This window comes from Aythya ferina, assembly GCF_964211825.1.
Source record: "Aythya ferina genome assembly, chromosome: 1".
Lineage (NCBI taxonomy): Eukaryota > Metazoa > Chordata > Aves > Anseriformes > Anatidae > Aythya > Aythya ferina.
The window spans coordinates 63,204,211-63,225,032 of record NC_140296.1 but is presented as its reverse complement, the minus strand read 5'-3'; the positions used below and the strand labels follow the sequence as shown (position 1 = coordinate 63,225,032).

General features: G+C 39.1%; 1 protein-coding gene across 15 annotated transcripts in view; it reads right to left on the bottom strand.

Annotated features, from left to right (window-relative positions):
- The window catches only part of MCF2L (MCF.2 cell line derived transforming sequence like), a 153,645-nt gene that overhangs the window by 28,311 nt on the left and 104,512 nt on the right, over window positions 1-20,822 (bottom strand). For 13 of the 15 annotated variants that reach the window (XM_084532136.1, XM_084532143.1, XM_084532145.1 and 10 more), the window contains 5 exons: window positions 11,298-11,388; window positions 2,896-3,015; window positions 2,145-2,261; window positions 1,501-1,650; window positions 650-774 (listed from right to left, as the gene is read on the bottom strand). In XM_084532136.1, the coding sequence (XP_084388262.1) occupies window positions 650-774; window positions 1,501-1,650; window positions 2,145-2,261; window positions 2,896-3,015; window positions 11,298-11,388 (603 nt within the window). Of the gene's footprint in view, window positions 1-649; window positions 775-1,500; window positions 1,651-2,144; window positions 2,262-2,366; window positions 2,452-2,895; window positions 3,016-11,297; window positions 11,389-11,580; window positions 12,122-20,822 lie in introns of those variants that run through there. The other 2 variants (XM_084532140.1, XM_084532141.1) reach the window with 2 other exon arrangements.

The window sequence follows — 20,822 nt, the reverse complement described above, 5'->3', positions numbered from 1 at the left end:
GAAGTTTGTGTATAGATACTTCAAAAGCAGAGCACTCCCTAATAGCCCTTTAAAGACTACTAACTACATTGATAAGATATTAACAATCTTAGAAGCTCCTTAAGGAAGGTTCGAAAAAAAAGAAGCCTTCCAATTCAATTCAAAAGGAATTAATGAAAGTGGACAAATCTACTGAAAAGATTGGGTATATATTATTCTGTCTTCTCCTGCTTTCCCTACAACAGCAAAATTTCCTTGGATTGCACTTCAGTCTTTGAAACAAAGCACCGATATTCTTTAAACTAAGGAAAACATGCTCGACTATATAGTCCAAGCCTGACAAAAAGGAACGCCCTCCCCCCACCCTCCCCAACCAACAAACAAAAAACAACAATAAAACCCCACAAAATCAAACACTGCTCTGTTGTGCATACTGAACCCCAAAACATGTTGCCCATTTCCTTACCTTCAGGTTGACCCAGTAATGGGCATCGGGGGATTACTTTGCTAAAGACAGATCTGATAACAGAACAGTTGCTTCTGAAAGTACTTTTTATCTATTCACACTGCAATGTTTGTTTACTACCTAAGCATGCAGATAGAATTAATAGAGGCAGTTAAGGGTCAAAACCCCATAAAAGCAGCTTGTTCAGTGTACCACTCCTCTCACCTTTCTACTGTAGTTTGATTGTCTAGCTGGTCTTGATTCAGTTTGTATTCAGGGTTCTCAGTAACTGGTTTTGTAATACTTCCAAGGACATCATCTCCCTGTTCTACTGCTAACCTTATATCCTCCTAAAAAAATAAAACAAGAACAAATAAATAAACAACAACAACAAAAAAACATACTGAAGAATTCTGTAATCACTGGCTTTTTGGTATTTTGTATAAAGCAGATCCCACAAGGCAACAAAATGGCAAAAATACTTTGTTTTAATCGCAATAGAGCAAGCATCGTTTGATTAAAAGCAGCGTTTGACAATGAATAAAGACACTAGATGTTAAATGTCAGCTTTTTGTATGCTTGTGGGTCTTCAGACAATATTACACCGAGCTGAATTTTCTTGACACACAGCATTCTCATGTCTCCTTATGCTACAAATATCTCACAAACTTTAGATGTGTAGTTTTGAAACCCCCGAACAGTTTTAATTTAAGATTATTTCAAAGAATATTTGTCCATTCTTCAAAAGGTTCTGTGCATTCAAATGCCATAAAATTTATTCTTGCAAAGAAAACTACAAATTAAACTCGCCTCTACATACATAATGATTTATATGTAGAAACAAATTCCTATGCATTTGTACATAAGTACAAATAGCCACAAGAACTGTCCTTTCTGAAAGTAACAAGAAGATTCTTAACTTCAAACCAAGAAAAACAATTTCAGTAAGATTTCAGTGTTTGACATAATTATTGTCAATTAACTTCAAATACCCTCCAGGTTTTCTATTAACATTGTTAGCCATACATTAAATCACAATTTAACTAGAACACAGCATCTTAACAAGATTTACATACCTTCATTTTGTCCTTCTTTTCTGTGTGTGTTGCAAGAAGGGAGCTGGTTGATTGCACATCGTTTGGTAGTTCTGTTTCAGCCAGCTCAGTCCCAAAGGACTGAAGAATCTGAGCTGTTTGCTTAACCTTTTGGGCGAAACCTTCTATAGCCTTTTGGAATAAAAACCATTAAAAGATGTTTCATGCTCATCCCATGCACATGTACAAACAGACACATACATACAATTTGTAAAACAAACCCGAGCAGATGAATTACAAGATTGAAAAATGGTCTAAGCATAATTTTGTAAGCAACAGATACCGTCACCATTAATTCCTTAATTGTATGTTTTCCTAGGCTTGTATCAGGTATATCTTCCTCATATTTTTATAATCTCGAGTTATTTTACAACTTGAGCTTTTTCTTTCTTGTAGCAAAAACAACAAACCTCAACACAACAATATACTGTAGTTCCTTCAATTCGAGCAGTCAGAAAACCACTCCCAAATTATTACTCATATTATTTCCCTAAGATGACTAAGTACCATTGGGAACATCTCAGAGCAAGTCAACTTGCATCACTTGGAATATGTCTTATAAATGACAGGGTATGAAACAGAAGGGCTGATTAAACTGAAAAGTTAAAACAACAACTAAGACTTACAGTGCGACGGGATAGCCATCTGTTATGGCAGTAATCCAGGGTGCCACCAAGATCTTCTGTTAATTGTGTTTTATCAATGTAACCCTGCAGTTCTGATACTGAGCCCAGCATTATGATCTGCAGCAGCAAATTAAAAAGCAAACGCCATCAGTGGTCACAAGCCCCTTACCAAGGATTCTAAACTATCCTTCAGCCTTTAATACAGAAATTTCAGTTTCATACCGAAGCAAGTGATGGAACTCTTTCCCTTTGGTATAAGAAGCAAGCAAACAAGAGATCTTAACACTTGTTTCAGCTGAAGATGATGTACATAACTGCAAATAAGCATGAGCACCAGGCTTAACAGCACATATTTAAAAAAAAAAAAAAATGAATTATATAACATTGATGACTCCAGATTATCATTACTATTTTTGAATCTTGGTAAACTGTATATGGCTATTTTCTAAGAGCAACAGCATCTCATTCATTTCTTGTTCATTTTCCTTGCTCTCCTGGGTCTGTGGGAGAAAACAGTAGTATCTTAGCGGATTTGGCATATAAGGACTGGTTCTAAAACAATAAATAAGAACCGTGGGGGAGTTATCTTGACTAGCTCTAACCCTGGCAATTTATATCTGATAACAGCCTCCCCACTTACTTGAATATCCTTAGTTTATATATTTTCAAAGTTTAAAATATAAACAGCATTGGCTAGAGTAAGTACTTTAACAGATCCCTGACAGTAAAGTGGAAATAGAGGATTACTTACAGGTACTTTCATTTTAAACTCATCTTTGTGGAACTTGAAAGCAATGTCTGAGAGAGCTCGATGAAAAAATCCTGTTGGGCGCAGAACGAGGACTAGTTGCAAGTTCCCTGGGAAAGATGCCTGCAAAACAAATTTAATCTGTTATTTTCTGGTGTCTCAGCTCAGAAAATATTTTTGAACAAGGAGAAGCCTCTGTTGAACCACAAACTAACTGTATCAAAGAGTTCCATAATGGGGTGACCAATTATAAACCTAACAAGGCTCGCATAGAGAGCTTCATTCAAAGAGACATTTATGCATCTTTGGGAACAGGAATCTATTCTTCTGGAATCAAATTTTTCTGAGCTGGCTCATATTGCTCTCCAGTTAAGATTACATCATAGACAAGGAGGCTAATGAACAGAGATGGCTTAGTACTTTTTCAGCAGTACTTTCATGGTTACCTTATCTCTTCTTTAATAGAGGGTGCCAAGAGAAACCTCTATTATCTGAATACATAAAAACAAATTTCTTGTTTGTGCATATACTGTCTTGCTAGTTGCCCACACAAACTATTGCCACCAAGACTGAATTTCTCAGGCAGTAGCACAGAAGTAGTAAGCTTGAATTTTGCAGTCAAAAACCCACAAAAATCCTCATCTGTTCTTTCCTCATCATCTTACAGCTTGTAGCCTGATGGATCTTCCCCAGTTCTAGAAATGATACAGAGAACACAGAAGAGAGGAGAAAGAAAGCAAAGAAACTGCATTAAATTACCAAAAATTAACCTCTGCTGTGGCAGAAATTCACATACATAGCACTTAGCCATTCTTGAAATGACACGAGTCTTCTCCCCTATGCAACACTGAAAACTGTCGTATTTCTAGCAAACACACACACACACCAAAAAAAAAAGTCAAAAAAAGACTGCCAAACAAAAACAAACTTACAAACATACATTGACTCAAGAAGCTGCAATGCTATGGTCCATTTTGTGCCTAGTGAAATCATTAGCAGCTGGATGGCTATAGACTGGTTTAATGCACATTTTTCAGGCTTCCAAGTTTTTAGCATTGGAAATTATAAACTTTTAAAGAGGAAAATAGTTAAAAACTTTTCTGAAAGATTTCACAGATTCATTGTGGTTCCTGAGGTATTCAGAGATCTCAAATTGATTAGGATCCTTAAAAGACTTGTGCTTTACAATCTGCCTCCACCCAAATGATGGCCAAAGTTTTCTAGAAAGTCCAGTGATTCAGTCCCAGTGGAGTCTGTCAGAGGGCTGGGGATGGAATCCAGGTACACTTCTGTTCGCCCACACGAGCTTTCCATCCCTGCACTGCAAGCAGTCTTTCTCTGTGGACTTATTAACTCACAGTTATGAAACAGAGGACAGACCTTTTATAGAAAATTCCTGACTCTATTCAGATGAAAAAAGTAAGAAAAACAGTAAACAAATGATCTAAGTTATTGTAACAAAGATGACCACAATTTAAGCAAATGATTTAACTCATACTAAGAAACACTGCAATAGACCATTTAAAAAAAAATTAAACTCTTGAATAATATTTTTAGAATTATAATTTTATAGTCTATTCATTTAGACTTGCATCAATTTATTTTGTGCCTATAACAGTAGTATGCAGACTCTCACTGAGCTGTTTTTCAGCTCCGATTTCCAAAAAATGAAATTTATTCAGTGGTAATACCAGCGTTTCAGAATAAAAAGCTCCATGAAGAAACATCTTTTAGATTACATATTTTGAAAAAATAATAGGAATTTGCTTTGAGTTTAGTAGATACATCAGAAACATAGAAGTGTGAAATTGTTAAGTTTCAAAACACAACTTTAAACAGTAAACACAAAATTTTAGTTACATGTGTGAGTGATGAATTTCTTCATTCTAACTTTAAATTCTCAGGTTTATACTTTTTGACTGTAGTCTAGACTTCAAAGCCACAATTTTATAGCAAATATTTTGACTGTTAATGATGCAAACAGCATTAGCCAACTGCAAAGCAAGAGTAAGCTTTTCTAATCTGTATATTAGCTTTTATGAAATACAGAGTTTAGTTGTATGACTAAATAAACTAGGGTCTTCTTGTTCATATACACACGTTACAATTACTCTCCATCTCAGCATGCCTACCTAAACAATGCTGCTGAGATCACTGCAGTTGTGCACCACTCAGAATAGTTCCTATTAAAGACGTGAAGAGTTTCCTTTCTCTTTCAGCAAAAGCTGAAATTTTCAATTATTCTAACTTTGTTGACAATGCTGTTCTTGCCTCCCCTAGCCTGACTCCTATGTTTCCCACTTGGTTTTGTTTTTTCAAGCAAATACAAAGCAGTATTAAATGTTACTGACTGTTGAGCGTGGCTAGGAGTCAAATCCACAAATCAAACTTTGTGAAACAACAACCAAAAAAGGGAGGATTGCCACAGTAAACAATGTTGGACGAGCACCAGCTATTCCCGTTTATCTGAGCTTATATCTTCACTGCCCAAATATCACTGCTTTCCTGTTTTTTTGCACCCTTTCTCCCCTCCCAAAAGCTCTGGTGACTTGCAGAGACAATGATATGATGCAACAGACACTCCTGAGATGGATTTGAACTTCATCAACCAGTCAACTTAAGCCTGAACAAGAGAGAACAAAAAAACCACCATTCCAGTCCAGCATCAAGCTTGTTTGAAACCATTATATCCTAAGCAGACACAGCAAACAATGACTTCTCAATGGCATTGCACCAAGTGTTACACACAGAAATAAATATTTATGTGCATTTAGCAGTGTCATAAAATAAAGCGCCTTCGAGGATTGTTTTAGTAAAGTCACTGAATGTTGCTGTGTCCTCAAGAAGCCTGAAAACATTTTTTCCAAAAGCATCTTTCTTTACTGGACTAATTAACTGCTCCCCCGTTATCTTGTCACAACTATTGTACGTTAGCTTGATGCCTATGCAAAAGAGACCAGGGAAGCAAACAAACAGAAAAAAAAAAAACCACTCCCAAACACTGTCATATTTTTAGTATCCTCTACTTAAATTAGTGTAGTACCTATTCTATCCTAGCCTGGCCCATATATTCCTTTATCTTACTTGCATCAGTGCTGGCACTTGTTTAATGCTTTGCAACACTTTGTGGGACTAACTTTGTTCATCTCTACATCACTTCCACATCCAGGCAGGCAAGTGCTGATGCCAAAGATACAGAAGATAGAGACACACGTGATCATCAGACTTGAAATCAATCCGAACAGATTGGGAATTTACAAACAGCACAACTCCTAAAGCACAACTTCCCAATACAGGAGATCTTTGCTGCCTTAAGACTACCCCAAACTGGAACATGAGAAGAACCTACACTCGCTGAGCAAAACAGGAGTTGCCTTAACAGTAAAATTTAAGTGCATATAATCTTGATCACCATTTTCCTTCTCAAAAAATTAACGATACATCATCTGCCTGTAGCACCAGCACTAACCCTGCTGGTAGAGGAGCTCCCACCAGGGAGCTGCTGAAGGCGCTCCGCCATCTTACCCCCAGCAGTCAGGTTGCACCAACTAGTGGGCAGATGGCACTTTTCAAGGAGGAATAATCTCACTGAATTGCATATTTTACCACAAAGTGGGGGCAGGCAGGCAGTGAGATAGGATGTGGTGCTACCAAAATCCTCCTTGGTACTAGGGAGAAGCTGCCCGCATGTAGGCCGAATGGCGTGGTGGCCTGGGCCTACAGCCAGGTGCATACACCGGGGGGGGAGCTTTTGGAAAGGACAACCAACACCTTTGAGTTTTCACATCTTGAGTTTCCTCCTGTGGTGCCTAGGGCTTATTTATTATACAGAAGAATTACATACAGAGATATACATACATTATTTTAACTTGCATCTCTGTCAGTGAAGTTGCTGCTGTTCAATCCCACAGAGCAATTCACTTGCCTGCCTCAGTACTCAGGAACATTTTATACTCCTACACAGCAAAGGAAAATTGCTCAGATAAACAGCTAATCCAAGCTTCTTTCTCTTCCCCTTCCTAGGTAAACAGCCAGCTTTCAGAAATCTTATCTGAAAAGCGTGAGCCACCAAAGAGCTAATGCTTAACTCAGCTTCAGTTGTTCCATCTTAAAATACATGGAACAGCGCTATTTTGCACTTTATGAACTGCCTCAATGTGCCCACATTACCAACCCTTGTGGTGGTGTTTTTCTTCTTCATTCACTGGTATGCCATAAGCCACAAGACACTTCTTTCCAAAATACTTCTACTTCTGTGTATAAAGGAGCTAATAACTAAGTGGAGAGTTCCCCCCCACCTTTTTTTTTTTTTTTTTTTTTTAAAAAAAAAAAAACAAAACTGTTTATTCCTAGTTAGAATGAAGGCTTTCACACAGGCTTCTCATCAAGGAAGAATCAAAAACAATTCATAAAAAGACCAGGTTGAACTCTAGTTTTAAAAACACTAAGCTGTTTTGCATTAGGTGATATTACTACTTGTGATATTATGACCCTGCTTTCAGAGTTTAAGTCTCTTCTCAAGTCCCTTTTCAGAGTTTAAGTCTCTACTCTCTCTCTTTTTTTTTTTTGTATTAAAAACACATGTAATAAAAAGCAAAAAAAAAAAAAAAAAAGCAGACTATACCAGGAGAACTGAAAACATCATATGTTCAGGCACTTTCACAAAACATTCATTGCAATAAAGACAAAAGCATAAAGCATCTCCAAATAACTGTTTTGGTTTATCATTTATTAGAACCACTCAGAACAACAGCTACACAATTCATACAAATAGTGTTATAGCGTAATCATCCTGTCAAGAGTTTGTTTTGAACCTCATAAAAAATGCCTTTGATAAGTAACTTGACTGGGGGCTGAAAGAACAGTTTTCTCAAACATAACCCATACAAACTGTTACTTATCATTACAGTTTTCAGGACATGATGCAAAGAGCTAGCAAGATACTAGGGATAGCAGGAAATCCTGTCCATAACATAAAATAATGCCTTTCTTGACTATGGAGCACTGGTTATGAAACGTATCTATCCTACATCATCAGCTCCCTAAGAGACTCAACCTCTGTCTCCACAAACAAGGCCAAATAGCTCAATGCTGGATTACTGTAATTCACTGTTTCTCACCTTGGATGTCAAACCAACGATAAGACTCCAGATGGCACAAAAACAGGACTGTCTGGCTCCTGCAAGGTTTAGGCTGGTATTAGCACTTCAGTCTCTCCTTTGGCTTCTGGTCTTCTCCTGCCAGCTTAAGGTCTTGGCCCTAATCTTCAAAGCAATTAATGGGCTGGGCCTCTGTTACAGTGAGCACTGTGTTGTGAGTTTTGAGCAGCCAGAAAAACTGTGCTCTGGACAATGCAGCCCAAAACAGAAAGCATGAAACCTGCATGCAGTGCATCCTTATGTTGAAGACAGCAAATCACAAAGCAAACTTCCACACCAGGCTGGATAAAGCCCAAGTCTTGTCACATTTAGAAAGGGCTGCAAACTTGCTCAACTGGGTACCACTTTCTCACTACCCGAGTGACCTTCATACCAACTGCTTCCTCAAGAGCTGCTGCCCACAGAGATGTTACTCCCTAAACTGCATGTGTAAGGAAGTTTATTTCCTCTGGACTTTCAATCTGTGCCTGATGGATAGCTGTGATTGAAACTTTTAAAGATGCTGAGTGTGCATTTTGTTTGTCCAAAGGGTTGAGCTCACACTTCAACCTTAAGATGGAGGAAGACAGTGAAGGCAGCACAACAAACAGATGCAGACAAAGTAAAGCCATAGGTTTTTGTTACTGTTTTTGTTTTAAGAAGCACACTGGAATATGATCAGAGCAGCATGAAACCCCAAAACACATTGATTAGTGTTGTGCTTCGCTCTTACTCTGTGAACTAAATATTGCTTCCTTGGGTCTGATAGTATTAAGAGAGAAAGAAGAAGGGTGGTAGGCTTGGGGAGGGTCATTTATGACCACATGAAAAGGAGATCTGTTTGTCGGGCGTTCATCATTCACCCATCTGCAGATTGGACAATATGGAACCATTGTACCAGGTTACGTGACTCCTCCTCCTTACAGTCTCATTCAGAAGCTATGCCTTATTTCCACAGCAAGAGAAAGATTTTTCACATTAATTTCAGGTTGGAACAACAACAACAATTCTTTCTTCATTAGCTTTGTTTCAAAGCATACTTCCAACACCTACTAGTATTTACCAGTGTGTGTGTGATTCACACACACACACACATTTGTGTTTTATTTTATAGTCAAAACTCTTCACAAAACAAAAACACACACGAGTAAGAATTTTTGTTTAGCAGCTGCTCAGTGCTTACAAATATATATTCTTAAAGTTGCTAGGATATCAGTGACAGGCAGATGCTCTAGACAGGATAGTCCTGTTGGGCAATGCTCCAGCCACTGCACCCTCTGCTAGCATCTCTGATCAAAAGGATCAATCCCTTCAGGGTGATCAGAGAAAAATCAGGAAAGATGGCAGGAGCTAGTACAGATGAGCCAACAGCTGAAACTCGTCTCAAACAATGTGAGACTAATATCCTCACACACAACAATAAGCTTAAGCAGTCAAATCTTCTAGGGAAACCAGGTTTTCAGATATGAAGTGTTTTCTAAATAGCCCAAATCATTTCTGGTGATCAAGCATCTGATTATCTGATGTACAGGAGAAACAAACAAATAGAAGTTAAGCCTCTAGTTACCCTTGAGGCATTTAAAATAATTGTCAGCAAAACTCAGAGAAACACTAATGACTTTGGTGCAAGCTTTGCATTATGTTTTTTTTTTTTTTTTTTTTTTTTTAAATGAATGGACAGCAGACACCTACTTAGAGTTCACTTATAGCAAATACTATAGTAAAGATACAGTGGACAATGGCAAATAAAGACTTGTCACTATATCTTTTTTTGGAACCGGAGAGTAAAACTTTAAGTGTTAAGGGATGATGTGATTATTGTGGAACCCAACAGGAGTACTGCCACATGCATCCACAGATGAAATACACACCCAAAGCTGAGCAAGTTCAGCAAAAGAAGCAAATGTAGGAAAAGACAATTCGCCTAATAGATTAGTTAGGAATTCAGTTAGGAATAATGATTTATCTTTTAAATAAAGCTCACAAAAGAATGAGAAAAAAGAGAAATGACCCATCATCAAAAGCACTACAACCATCAGTCTACTCTGCACTTAAAACCCTTCCTCCAGGCAAAAGCATTAGGCACCAACGCAGTCACTACAATTACAGTCAGGTTCTGCACACTGAGCTTCTAGGCAAAACAGTGCCCATTGGAGGAAAGCAATTCACAGACTCTAGAGATACAATCCTTTTTCTTTAATAACCCCAAAATAAGCCGCTCTTGGCTTGCTCTGTTGGAATCTGCTCAATGCTACATCTCAGAAATTCAAAGTCAGTTGCAAAAGTGAATTTTGCTAATATTTCTATATATTTTCAATGTTTTAACATCCCTAAAATATTTATCATGGGAAAAGTTGCTTTGAAGGTATAATGTCATTACAAATTCATTTACAGGAGTTATATAGTGGAAATACCTTTAGTAGGAAGTACCTCTACCTTAAAGTACCTTCAGATAAGCACCTTTTAACTTGCAATAAGCAAACAATTCTTTGGTCAAAATGGGGCCAAACAAAAATTGAACTTATGTGATGAAGCTAAAATTTTGAAATGATTAAGCAATAAAAAGAAAATCTGACAGCTCTGTCAGCACTTACTGGAAAGATTATAAATACTAACGATTCAAGCCAGGCCAAAAAGAAAAAAAAACAAGCAGTATTACAACCACTTGAGCGCTTGATAAATACAAATGTATTTTCCTGCTTATGTAAGAAAAACAACTTTAAGATTTAGTTTTATATTCAAAAATAGTCATTAAAATGGAGACTGAAAGTAGAAGTGTGAGGTTATAAATCGATGTGAGTGTGTATTTGAGGTATTTTGGCTTAAGGGTAACCCTTGTTTTTATTCAAACATCACAAGACTATCTTTTCATCTTTTAAACCTGATTTTCTTGGACAAGAGGTAAACTAAATCAGGTCCCAAATTCTTAGCCAGTGAGAAGCAGATCCAAAGCTCAGCAAGATGCACAGGCAGCCCACACAAGGACCAGCTCCCACCTGGGAGAGCCATACGCCGCGCACGCACAAGCGCGTGCTCTCCAGGTGCCCTCTCAGGCTGATGTTATGAGCTGCAAACTGCATTAAAAGCATGATGAGGACACACGATGCTTGGCCCCACTCAGGTGGGACACAAAAGAACTGCATACTTTGTGTGTCATAAACCAGCTAACGTTTTGCTGAAGAAAAAGCATTTGCTGCTTTTCTATTTATAAGAGGAAGGTTCAACATGGGAAAGCTTTTTAAGGAGTTAATGTTAAACAGTACTCACTGTTATCCGCAGTATGGAAGCTTTCACAGAGGTCCATTTGTCCTGTCTGCGGTCTATGACAAGGATAAATCCAATCCCAGCATCTCGCAAACTAAGTTTGGAGAAGGAAAGAAGGAAAAAAAAAAAGTTCAGTTAAAAATGCAAATGAAACTCCTCTGGTCTGCTCATTCCAAAAAGCAGAGTTATAAGCTAGTTAAAAGAAAAAAAAAAAAAAAAGGCAGCTTGACTCTTTTGTGCAGAATCTTCTTTATTTAAGATATTTAGATGAACATATCCTACACACCATTGGAAAGATGCACCAGTCCCAACTATGTCCCACAGGGCTTCAAACCATATTCAAATCATGAATTGTTCTTTCTCCATGAAAGGTAGTTTTCACATGTCTCGTGCAGATATTATTTCAGATGAAAACAACACCCTTTGGTTCTCCATTGTTTTGGTGCCGATATAATCCCTGCTTCATGCTGTTTTCAACAACAAAGTCATTTTCCTTTTGCATCTGCTTTCAACCTTCTGTTTGGCTTGTCTTCCTCCTTACTAATATTTAAAATCCTTTAAAAACGCAGGGCTTTCTGATCATTCCACGATATGGCTCTGTGCATCTGAAATGCTCTCTTGCTTCCAGGCTACAAACTTGATTTCAGGTACATTTTGACATTCACCAAAGCAAGAAATCCCTGTGGCGTTTAAAAACTCAAAGTCACAGATCCTAAAAACGAGATAAGCTGCCCTTCTCTGAAATGGAAACATCTGTGAGAGAGAGCACTCAAATCCTGGCGTACGGGTGACCTTTCTTGCTCGCCTGTGCTCAGCTGCATGTGCTACCGAGTACAAATAAAGGGATCTGCTCCTGTTTTGTAATTTCCCATCTAAGCCAATTGTGTAATGCCAGCAGCAGACCTTGCCGGCCAATCGCAATCAAAACGAAAACGACAGGCAAATACAAGGCAGACAGACCTGACTTTGTTTTTTTTCTTGTAGATTTTGTTGTATTTAGTCTCTCTGCTGCACTTTGATTGCAGATATTAATTTTACGGCAAGGCCTGCCGGCTCTGCTGTGTGAAGTTCTGGGAAATATTATGTATTGATTTGTCGTCATTGTACCTTAAAAATATAAAATGAAATCAACACAACACAATTTTAGGATCCTGTATTCAAAACTGCTGAATCATACGAAAGTACCTGCTTTGCTTTATAGGATTGTGCTGATCGCATTATAACAGGAGGATGTCAAGGAGAATGAAAATTACTAACATCCGGATGTGGCATCTAAAGCTGATCTTTAAAACTGCAAATTTAAACATGACTTACAGTCCATCTCCTCTCCTTTAAGAGCTGTACATCTCACAGGATTACAGACCAGATATTTAGGGGAAAAAAAATAAATCAGAAGTGCAAAGAAACGTCAACACTTCCTTTCAAAAGCAGAAAATAAGTCATTTTAACACAGGAATATTTGAAACGCCACCCTCCTCACTGCCCACGTTCAGTGCATGTTACTTAACTCTTGCCTCCGGGTTAGGATAACACTGATAAACAACATCCGAGTGCTTGCCTTGTAAGCCTGAATAATGCTTGCAGACAAACGGGGCATTATATTAGGAATATGCTTACCACTACAGTAAATTTCCATGATTTACTAAAGCCTCCCTTCTTCCTTCTCTTTCTTGATTTGAAGGGCAAGAGGAAGAAAAGGGTCTAGATTGCTTTTAAGCATTTTCGCGTACCCCATTAAAACTTCCCACCATTTTAATGTTCAGTCACTGAGCAAAATAAAATGCTAATAGCAACCAAGTTCCACAATAACCAGGTAACAAACCAAACTCCTCGGGTCACACAGCTCAACGTGAATGAGTGGAGTCCAAAAGGTGCTGTGACTTTTCCCAAACAGTTTGTGTTTGGAAGTTTTAAGACTCCAGAAGAGCTGTTTCCCATAATCAGTGGAAGTCCCCAAGAGCCCTGCAATTTCTGCATACTTCCTCAGCGCAAAGCACAATCTCAGATCCCGCAGAACAATACAAGGTCTGCATCACATTTCCAGAACCTACTGACATTGTTGTATAACAGGAATAAAATTAAAGCCTCTGAAAGAACAATCAGACTTCTTTTCAGGGCACAGGGAAGGACAGGCTCAGCTGGAGGCCTGGAAAAGATCCGGACACCAGATCCATGCTGAGTGTTCATCACCTGCCTCGGCACCTGACATTCGGCAGAGCCTAATATCAAAGACAAGTGTTACTGAAGTGGAAGAGCTGACAAAGGAAAACACATCTCCAAGATAGCCCGAAAGGTGTCCTTAGCCAGCCTTTTTTGATTCAGAAGAAGGCTCCTTTCCAGGCTCAGAAATAAAAGCCACCATTTCCCAGTGCTGGCTAGAAGAGACTCAGCGGCAAAGTCTTGAGCACCTGACTTCAAGCCATTAACACTCTTGCCAGGTTGCCTAAAAATATTAAATGCTTTGTTCTGAACCTTTCACTGAGTTTTATGTCATTCAAAATTACATAATCCTTGCCCCCAAAAACGTTAACATGTCATACAGCAGGATATGAGACAGGAGAGTATGGAGAAAAACGTAAGAGGTAAAGGAGAACTCCAACTTGTTACCAGAAAAATATCAGGAAGGTAACGCAACAGCTCCCCTCTCATGTTCAGCTGTTCCTAAGTTTATGTTTATTACTTCAGGTGCTCTGAAGGAAAGGGACTTTCAAACAGTCACTGTGGGAAAAAGATCTGTCATCCTGACAGCAGTGCCTCGTTGCGAAGGGCTGGTGACTGAGTCTGCGATCCAGCTCCGGCAAGTGGTAGGCAGGAAGCAACAAACCAAACTGAGACGTCGTGTACGACAAAGCTGGGAACACTAGGAAGACAACAAAGCCGAGAACACGATGAAGACAACAAGGCTACGTATTCAAGAACAAGTAAACACTGGAAACAGGTCTGTTTGCCAGTCCGGCCTCGCTCAACTTCCCTCTCTCCCCAGCACCCACACCTGCGCACGCAGTTACCAGACCATTCCCAAGCGCCCCCCCATTTTGTGATGAGTGGTACTCATCACAAAACATACAGGCCATAAATTTTGATTTGACCAGCTACTGTGAATCCATGGTCTGTGATTTAGACAGATTTTTCTGAAGGTATTTTCTTGCCACAAAGGCCCTCATTCTCCTAAGTGTCAAGTCCCCGACCCAAGGATGGAGACACTTGAGCTGCTCAAACAAAGGGCTGTTTCAGCCTTTGAAAGCATGGCAAATTGTTCCCTCACCCCTCGGGAACAACCTGATGCGTGGCCAAACATTAAAACAAAAAACCTCAGGTGAGGCATCAGGAATGGAAAGAAAATTTGGCAGCATTATAAATGACTGGAAGTCAAGCCTTACAGTGAGAAACAGCAGGCGAGCCTAGCAGAAGCACCTGCCTGTTAAGGCTCCTTGACATTTCCCTTACCACCTCTGTTTTTTTATTGTAAATGCATTAACTTGTATCCGGTGTACTTTCTGAAAGATAAATTATAAGCTTGTAACTCCAATTTAGTGTTTCCTTCCTCTGTTTCCCTCCTAACACAAGAAATACATCACGAGTTCAGCTCTGTTCTTCTGTTTACTCACCAGCACAAAGAACAGAACATTTTTACAAAGGCAGAGAAACCACCCCGGCTCTGCAGGGAATACGTCCAGCAAGCTCACAAAGGTCAAGCCAGAAAGGTAGAAAGCAGGGCAAGGGGAGTAGGGGCCGCAGACGACAGATAATAGGAAAAAAAACGCAGCACAGGGTAGACTTTCTGCTCAGTTCCCTCCCTCCACCTTGGTGAACCAGCGCAACACCATCTGGGGACGGTGAGGAAACGAGGATAAAACACCTGCCCAACAAGCACCGGCTTTTCCATGTAGAGCAGGACCTGAATTTTCCATCTAGTGACTCCTCAGCTTCGGATTATGGGGACATCTCCCTCGCTGTCAAGTTTGCAAGACTTGTGATCTCATGCACCTGGGGGAAAGGGTGGGAGAGCTTACAGTACATGGGATTGCAGAAAGGAACTTCCCTCTGGGGTATGTGGAAGCAATTACATAGTCACCATCTGAAAGATCCCTGCATTTCTCCGAGGTATGGGTGGTGACAACTGCTACACAAATAAGTTCCTAGTGCTTTTTACACTGCTGTATGGAAACTGCTTGCAATCGTTGCTTTCTCTTACCGAGAAAACAAAGCAAATCTTCAGGTTTGTCACAGTGGCTTGAAAATATCAAGTCTGAGGATGTTTGAAATGCAGGGCAACATCTCAGGTTAAGCAATTCCAGTTTAATACAAACTAATTTCAGTCTTAAAGTCTTACGATTAAACAGTTGGCTTACATTATCCTCAGGATCATTCCCTACCTTGACTACATCTGCCTACACACACAGAAGGACTAGGAATTCTTGCTTTCAGTGGCTGAACAGCAATTTCAGCAGGAGGACTTCAGTAGTATTCTGCGAAGAATTAATGTATCGTCTACACCAAGGCAGAGACTGCAGCAAACTGCAGGCAGGTCACCGCATTATAAGCGGTCTACAGATCCCTAATACCCCAACTCTTAAAGGTTACTCACTCTGTAGCTCATCGCTAATCATTAACAAGAATCAGTGATATGCAGACATGGCTTGAAGAGATGTAGGAGCTCTTCAAGCTGCTCACAAATCCTTCTGGTATACAATATATAATATACAATACCCTTCTGGTATACAACATGCAGGCCTATGTAGGAAGCGCCATGGAACTGGCCCATCTGCCCATCATCAACCATCCTACTGCACCACAAAAGGGGCAAACATACAAGACCTGGTGACAGATCATCTCAGGAATGGTACCGACCACCCCGTCCATATAGCAGCTACCTTTAGACATGAGTATGCCATTAGAAAGGTTGTGTGGACCAGCTCTATAAGAAATAAATTATATTTTAACTCTCAAAAGGTAGACTTGTGTCTAGTGCAGAAAAAGGCAAGTTGGAGCTCAAACAGGTTAATCATATGAAAAGCAGACAATCCAACAGCCTGAGCACTTTCAGCATCAAGTGTTCCCATCATGCCCCTATTGATGAAAATCCTCCCAGCAGCTACCACTCTGAAGGCAGATCCTATATATATATCATCCTATAGGTTAGGGTAATTAAGAACAGCATTCCCTGTCACTTTGTTTAGGAACAGGTTGTAGAAAACCAGACAATACTACCAAAGTTATCATTTCCCAAGAGAAATTTTGCATCCTACATTTTAATACGTATTTCAATAGATTGAACCTCAGCCACTTCAAAGACTACTTCCCATCTCTGCTGCCACTGCAAAGGATGTCTTCTAAGGGAAGTGAGGGAGCGAGGGCAAGAACTCTTTCTTAATCCTAAATGTTTCACAGATTCAAAAAAATGAAAACATCAATGCCTTGGCAAGGAATGAAAGCAGAGACTTGCCTTCTCCTTAATGGCTTTTATAGGCTCTAGAATACAGTCAGATAATAAAGTGAAGAATGTGGTATTAATAAACCGATCTTTGCTACAGCAGTTATGAAAAATACAATCAGTCAAGCCCCATGGTGACAGGAACTCTAAGGTTGGTTTCACGTTAGCTGTTTTCATACAGGTTTTGCATCAAAATGAAGAGCAGCAACAATTCCCCCAGCATAGCCTTGTCCCATGTCTCCCATCCTTATGCCCCTTATACAGGAAAACCAAGACTTCTACTTTTTAGTTTTCACATACTTATACTTGATCTAATCTTTGTATTTTGATCTTTGACAGCTTCTGACTATCCGAAGTGAGACTGAGATTAATGACTTCTTACCCTTGGTAACCACAACACTTAAGGAAAATAAAATGGTCTTGTGCTTTCTTGAGTGCATGATGGAAATAGGAGGCGATATCGTGCTCCACAAAGCCCCAGTTTGAAAGCTTCAGATATCACAGGCTTTTATAGCTCATAATACCCAGCCTCACTGCAGAAGGCACACAACGAAATCAATTTAGAGATTGCAGGAACTGAAATAAAACTATAAACCAGGCATTGTTTGAGCTCTACACTGGACAATGAACTTGCTGGTTTCAATTGGTAAGGGAGCCTGTAGGTTTTAACACAGTATCTAAGCTGAATACTGCTTTGTAATGCTGCTGCTATTTCAGATGTTTTCTAAAACCCTGCACTTAAATTAGTGCTTAAAAGCATTCAGTTGAAAAATAGCCTGGAAAATAAAAAAACATTATAATCCTTTATAATGACAACATTACAGATGATACTCCAAATATACTTCATAAATGCACAAATCATACTTAAAAAAATGAACAGATCACATTTACACACCTAACACAAGTTGGAAGTGTTTTGAAAGCCAGAAGGTAAGATCTTCCAACTAATTATACGTGCTCTAAATTATCAAGCTTTAACATTGCATTTGCTATTTTTATGACAGAAAATTTGAGGTTTGCGTTGTTATCAAAACATCAGTGGCAAAGAAAAAAAAATCTGCCAAGAAAATAAATAGAATGAAAACATATTCCCAGAAGATGGCTGTACATGCAATTGCACGATGCTGTTATGACATTTAATTGTTTTGACAGAAAATGGCATTTCGGTGCCAAATTCTGCCACAGATGTATGACTGCACACATCCGAGAACAGAGCTGTTCCTAACACGCATAACGTTTATGAACACAACGTTTCTGAACACTCAAGTAAAGCTCTCTGGCTATCTAGCAGACCTCCTGAGCTCCCAAAGCAAACTGGCCTGACATTTCAGCTCCGATTCACGCCGTGGGCCTGACATCTCAGTTTGGATTCCCCCAGGAACCACCTCCTGTTGAGGTGTATAACCAGTCAATCAGATAACACTTCTTAATCCAGTAACATTTACGAGGGGAAACAAACAATCAAACACAAGCCAAACCAAAACCATAGAAATGATGAAGAGTGTCCCATTTTGTTTATATATATATATATATATATATATATGTACACACACACACATATATATATATATATATATATATGGGGGCAAAATTGGAACACAATGATGACTTCTCCATAATTTTAGATGGAATTTCTAACACTTCTGTCCTTAGGTGGTTTTTTTTTTTTTTTTTTTTTTTTGGTTTTTTTTTTTTTTTTAAACCTGTATCTCTTCAGCTGAAAATGCTGAAGAAATCAGATAGTGCAGGAAGCAGAGTTGAGGACATGTCCATTGCTTCTTGTCTCCTTGGAAAACCATCCCCAGAGCACAGCCTCCACGAACAGGCTCAGCCCGAGCTTCCTGAGATGCCAAGCTTGGTGTGCAAGTCACTGCTCTGCAGCTTTATTTCTCTGTAGCCAAATCTCTGGAATTTGGACAAAATTTGCCATCTTGTCATTACTGTGTTTAACTAGTGGATTCCCGGACAGTGCTTTGACAACAGGCTACTGGTCTAGAAATATTTGTTATTTTGGATTATTTGGATTATTTTGGATTCATTTTTGGATATTTTGGGTCATTTCATAGAGAGCTGAAGGCCTTTCAACTGTAGAAGGAAAAATATACACAACCCAAATTTAGACCGACAATTGTTCATAAAAAACTGACAGGAAAGAAGGAATTCCAGCAAAAGAAATTAAAAATGAAGCACTCAGGAGTGCTGCTATCCAAGGGCAGCCTCTAGTGGTCTGTCCAAAATCACTGAAATACCAAGCAAAAAATGTTTATATATATAGCTCCTGACAGTACCACCTGCATTTCACCCAACATGGGGTGTTGTAGCACCCCATGACAGGAATATAACCTAACCTGTTAGCAAGGCGATAGCACTTCTCATTGATTCTTACATTTAAAATCCTATTTAAAAAATAAAAACTGCCTTCCCCGAGACAACCAAACAAAAAAGCACAACTAAATAGCTATAAATACAACAACATGCATACTATACTGCTCTCATTTTCATTTCACAATAGAAATTTTGGAATTTTTGGAATTAATGAATTTTTAACTGTGCACTCACGTCACAGCATTTGGACTTTCCTTCTCCCCTTCCCAGTTACCTCCCCCTAAATCTTATCCAGAACACCACTGATTAAAAGCTTATCAGTTGTTTTTCCTATTATGCTTACTTTTGGTCTCAGCTGTTACTAGTTCATGCCTCAGGAATATCTTGAAATATTCATACAATTTTTTCATCTTGGCTCAGAACTGGTCAGTCACCAGATACACAAAACTGAACTTCAGGATCTCACGGCAAGCCGGCAGTATATATGAAAAGAAGAATTGAGATGCATGTTGGGTTGTGAGGTGGCATGAATAAATAATAAGAAAAACATGTTAGGCAAATGGTTGTAGTTTGCTCATGAGGCAGAGGAGACCAGCAGAATCACAGAGCCTGGAACAGGAAAACAATGAAAATGCTTTTGGGAACTTTGTAAGCATAGACAAGATAATTGGGCATTCGTCTGTGTCAGCAGGAGAGACCATAGCTTATTTATTTTCAAGTATTTGCACTGATTTATATAGCATGCACAGCCACATTTATCTTTGCCTCCCCACTCAGCTTCAGATACAGGGGTGCCGATCTTCTCCATTTTCTCCAACTCTAAACACCTCATAACACACTTGCACTTCCATGCCGATTCCTCCTTAAAATAAATAAATAAATAATCAAACATTTGCTGATTGGAGCACAGTAAGGCTGGCTATATTCCATCGTATACGCTGACATCCCTTCTGCTCCAAAAAACTCATGCTGTCAGTGGGGGGAGATGAAGGAATATAGCCAATGTCAGAATAAGAACTGAAGCATCCAGGCATCATCTTCTATCTCCCCTTGTATCACACACACTGATTTCCTTTCCATCAGCCCTTTCGTACATGAACTTAGCAAGTTTTATACCACTGAGGAATCACACATGCTAAAATCAGCATGGCTTAGGTGCTTTTCTGCAGGTAAAAGAAATAATCATTAAAAGACAAAGTCACTGCTTAGCAGACCCCTTTTAGTGTGTGAAGTTCACTATTAAAAGTATTTTTAGGGAAGAACTTTTATTTTCTGAATGGAAGATTCAGTCTAAGTTCTTCTGGCCACACTGAATTGCTTTTGTCAGGACTGAAGACAGACCATTTTGAGGACTCATTTAGACTTAACTACAGATGGCTGAAGTAGGCCACGTTATCCTTGAGGGACAATTAAGGATAAATAGGTCAGTAAAGGCAAAAGGGCTCCATGTTGGTTGAGCTTAAGTAAATATAAACAACAGAAAGCCTGAGTGCTCCCAGCTTTAGAACAATCAAGCCTGATCCCATAAAAGCATTTTTACACCAATTCAGAACTACGATATTGGAATTAAACATATTTCCAGTGCACTTCAACTACCACTAATGCCATTGCACGAAGTACTGACACACATTTTCTGGAAGGCTGCATGCTGTGTTTTAGGCAGGTGAGTTTATACTTAAATAGAGTGTTAAATTCTCTGTAGTTGAGATTAGACTTAATGAAAGCTCCAGCGTGAGGTCCAGCATTTTACTAATTAACTTCCTTAATTT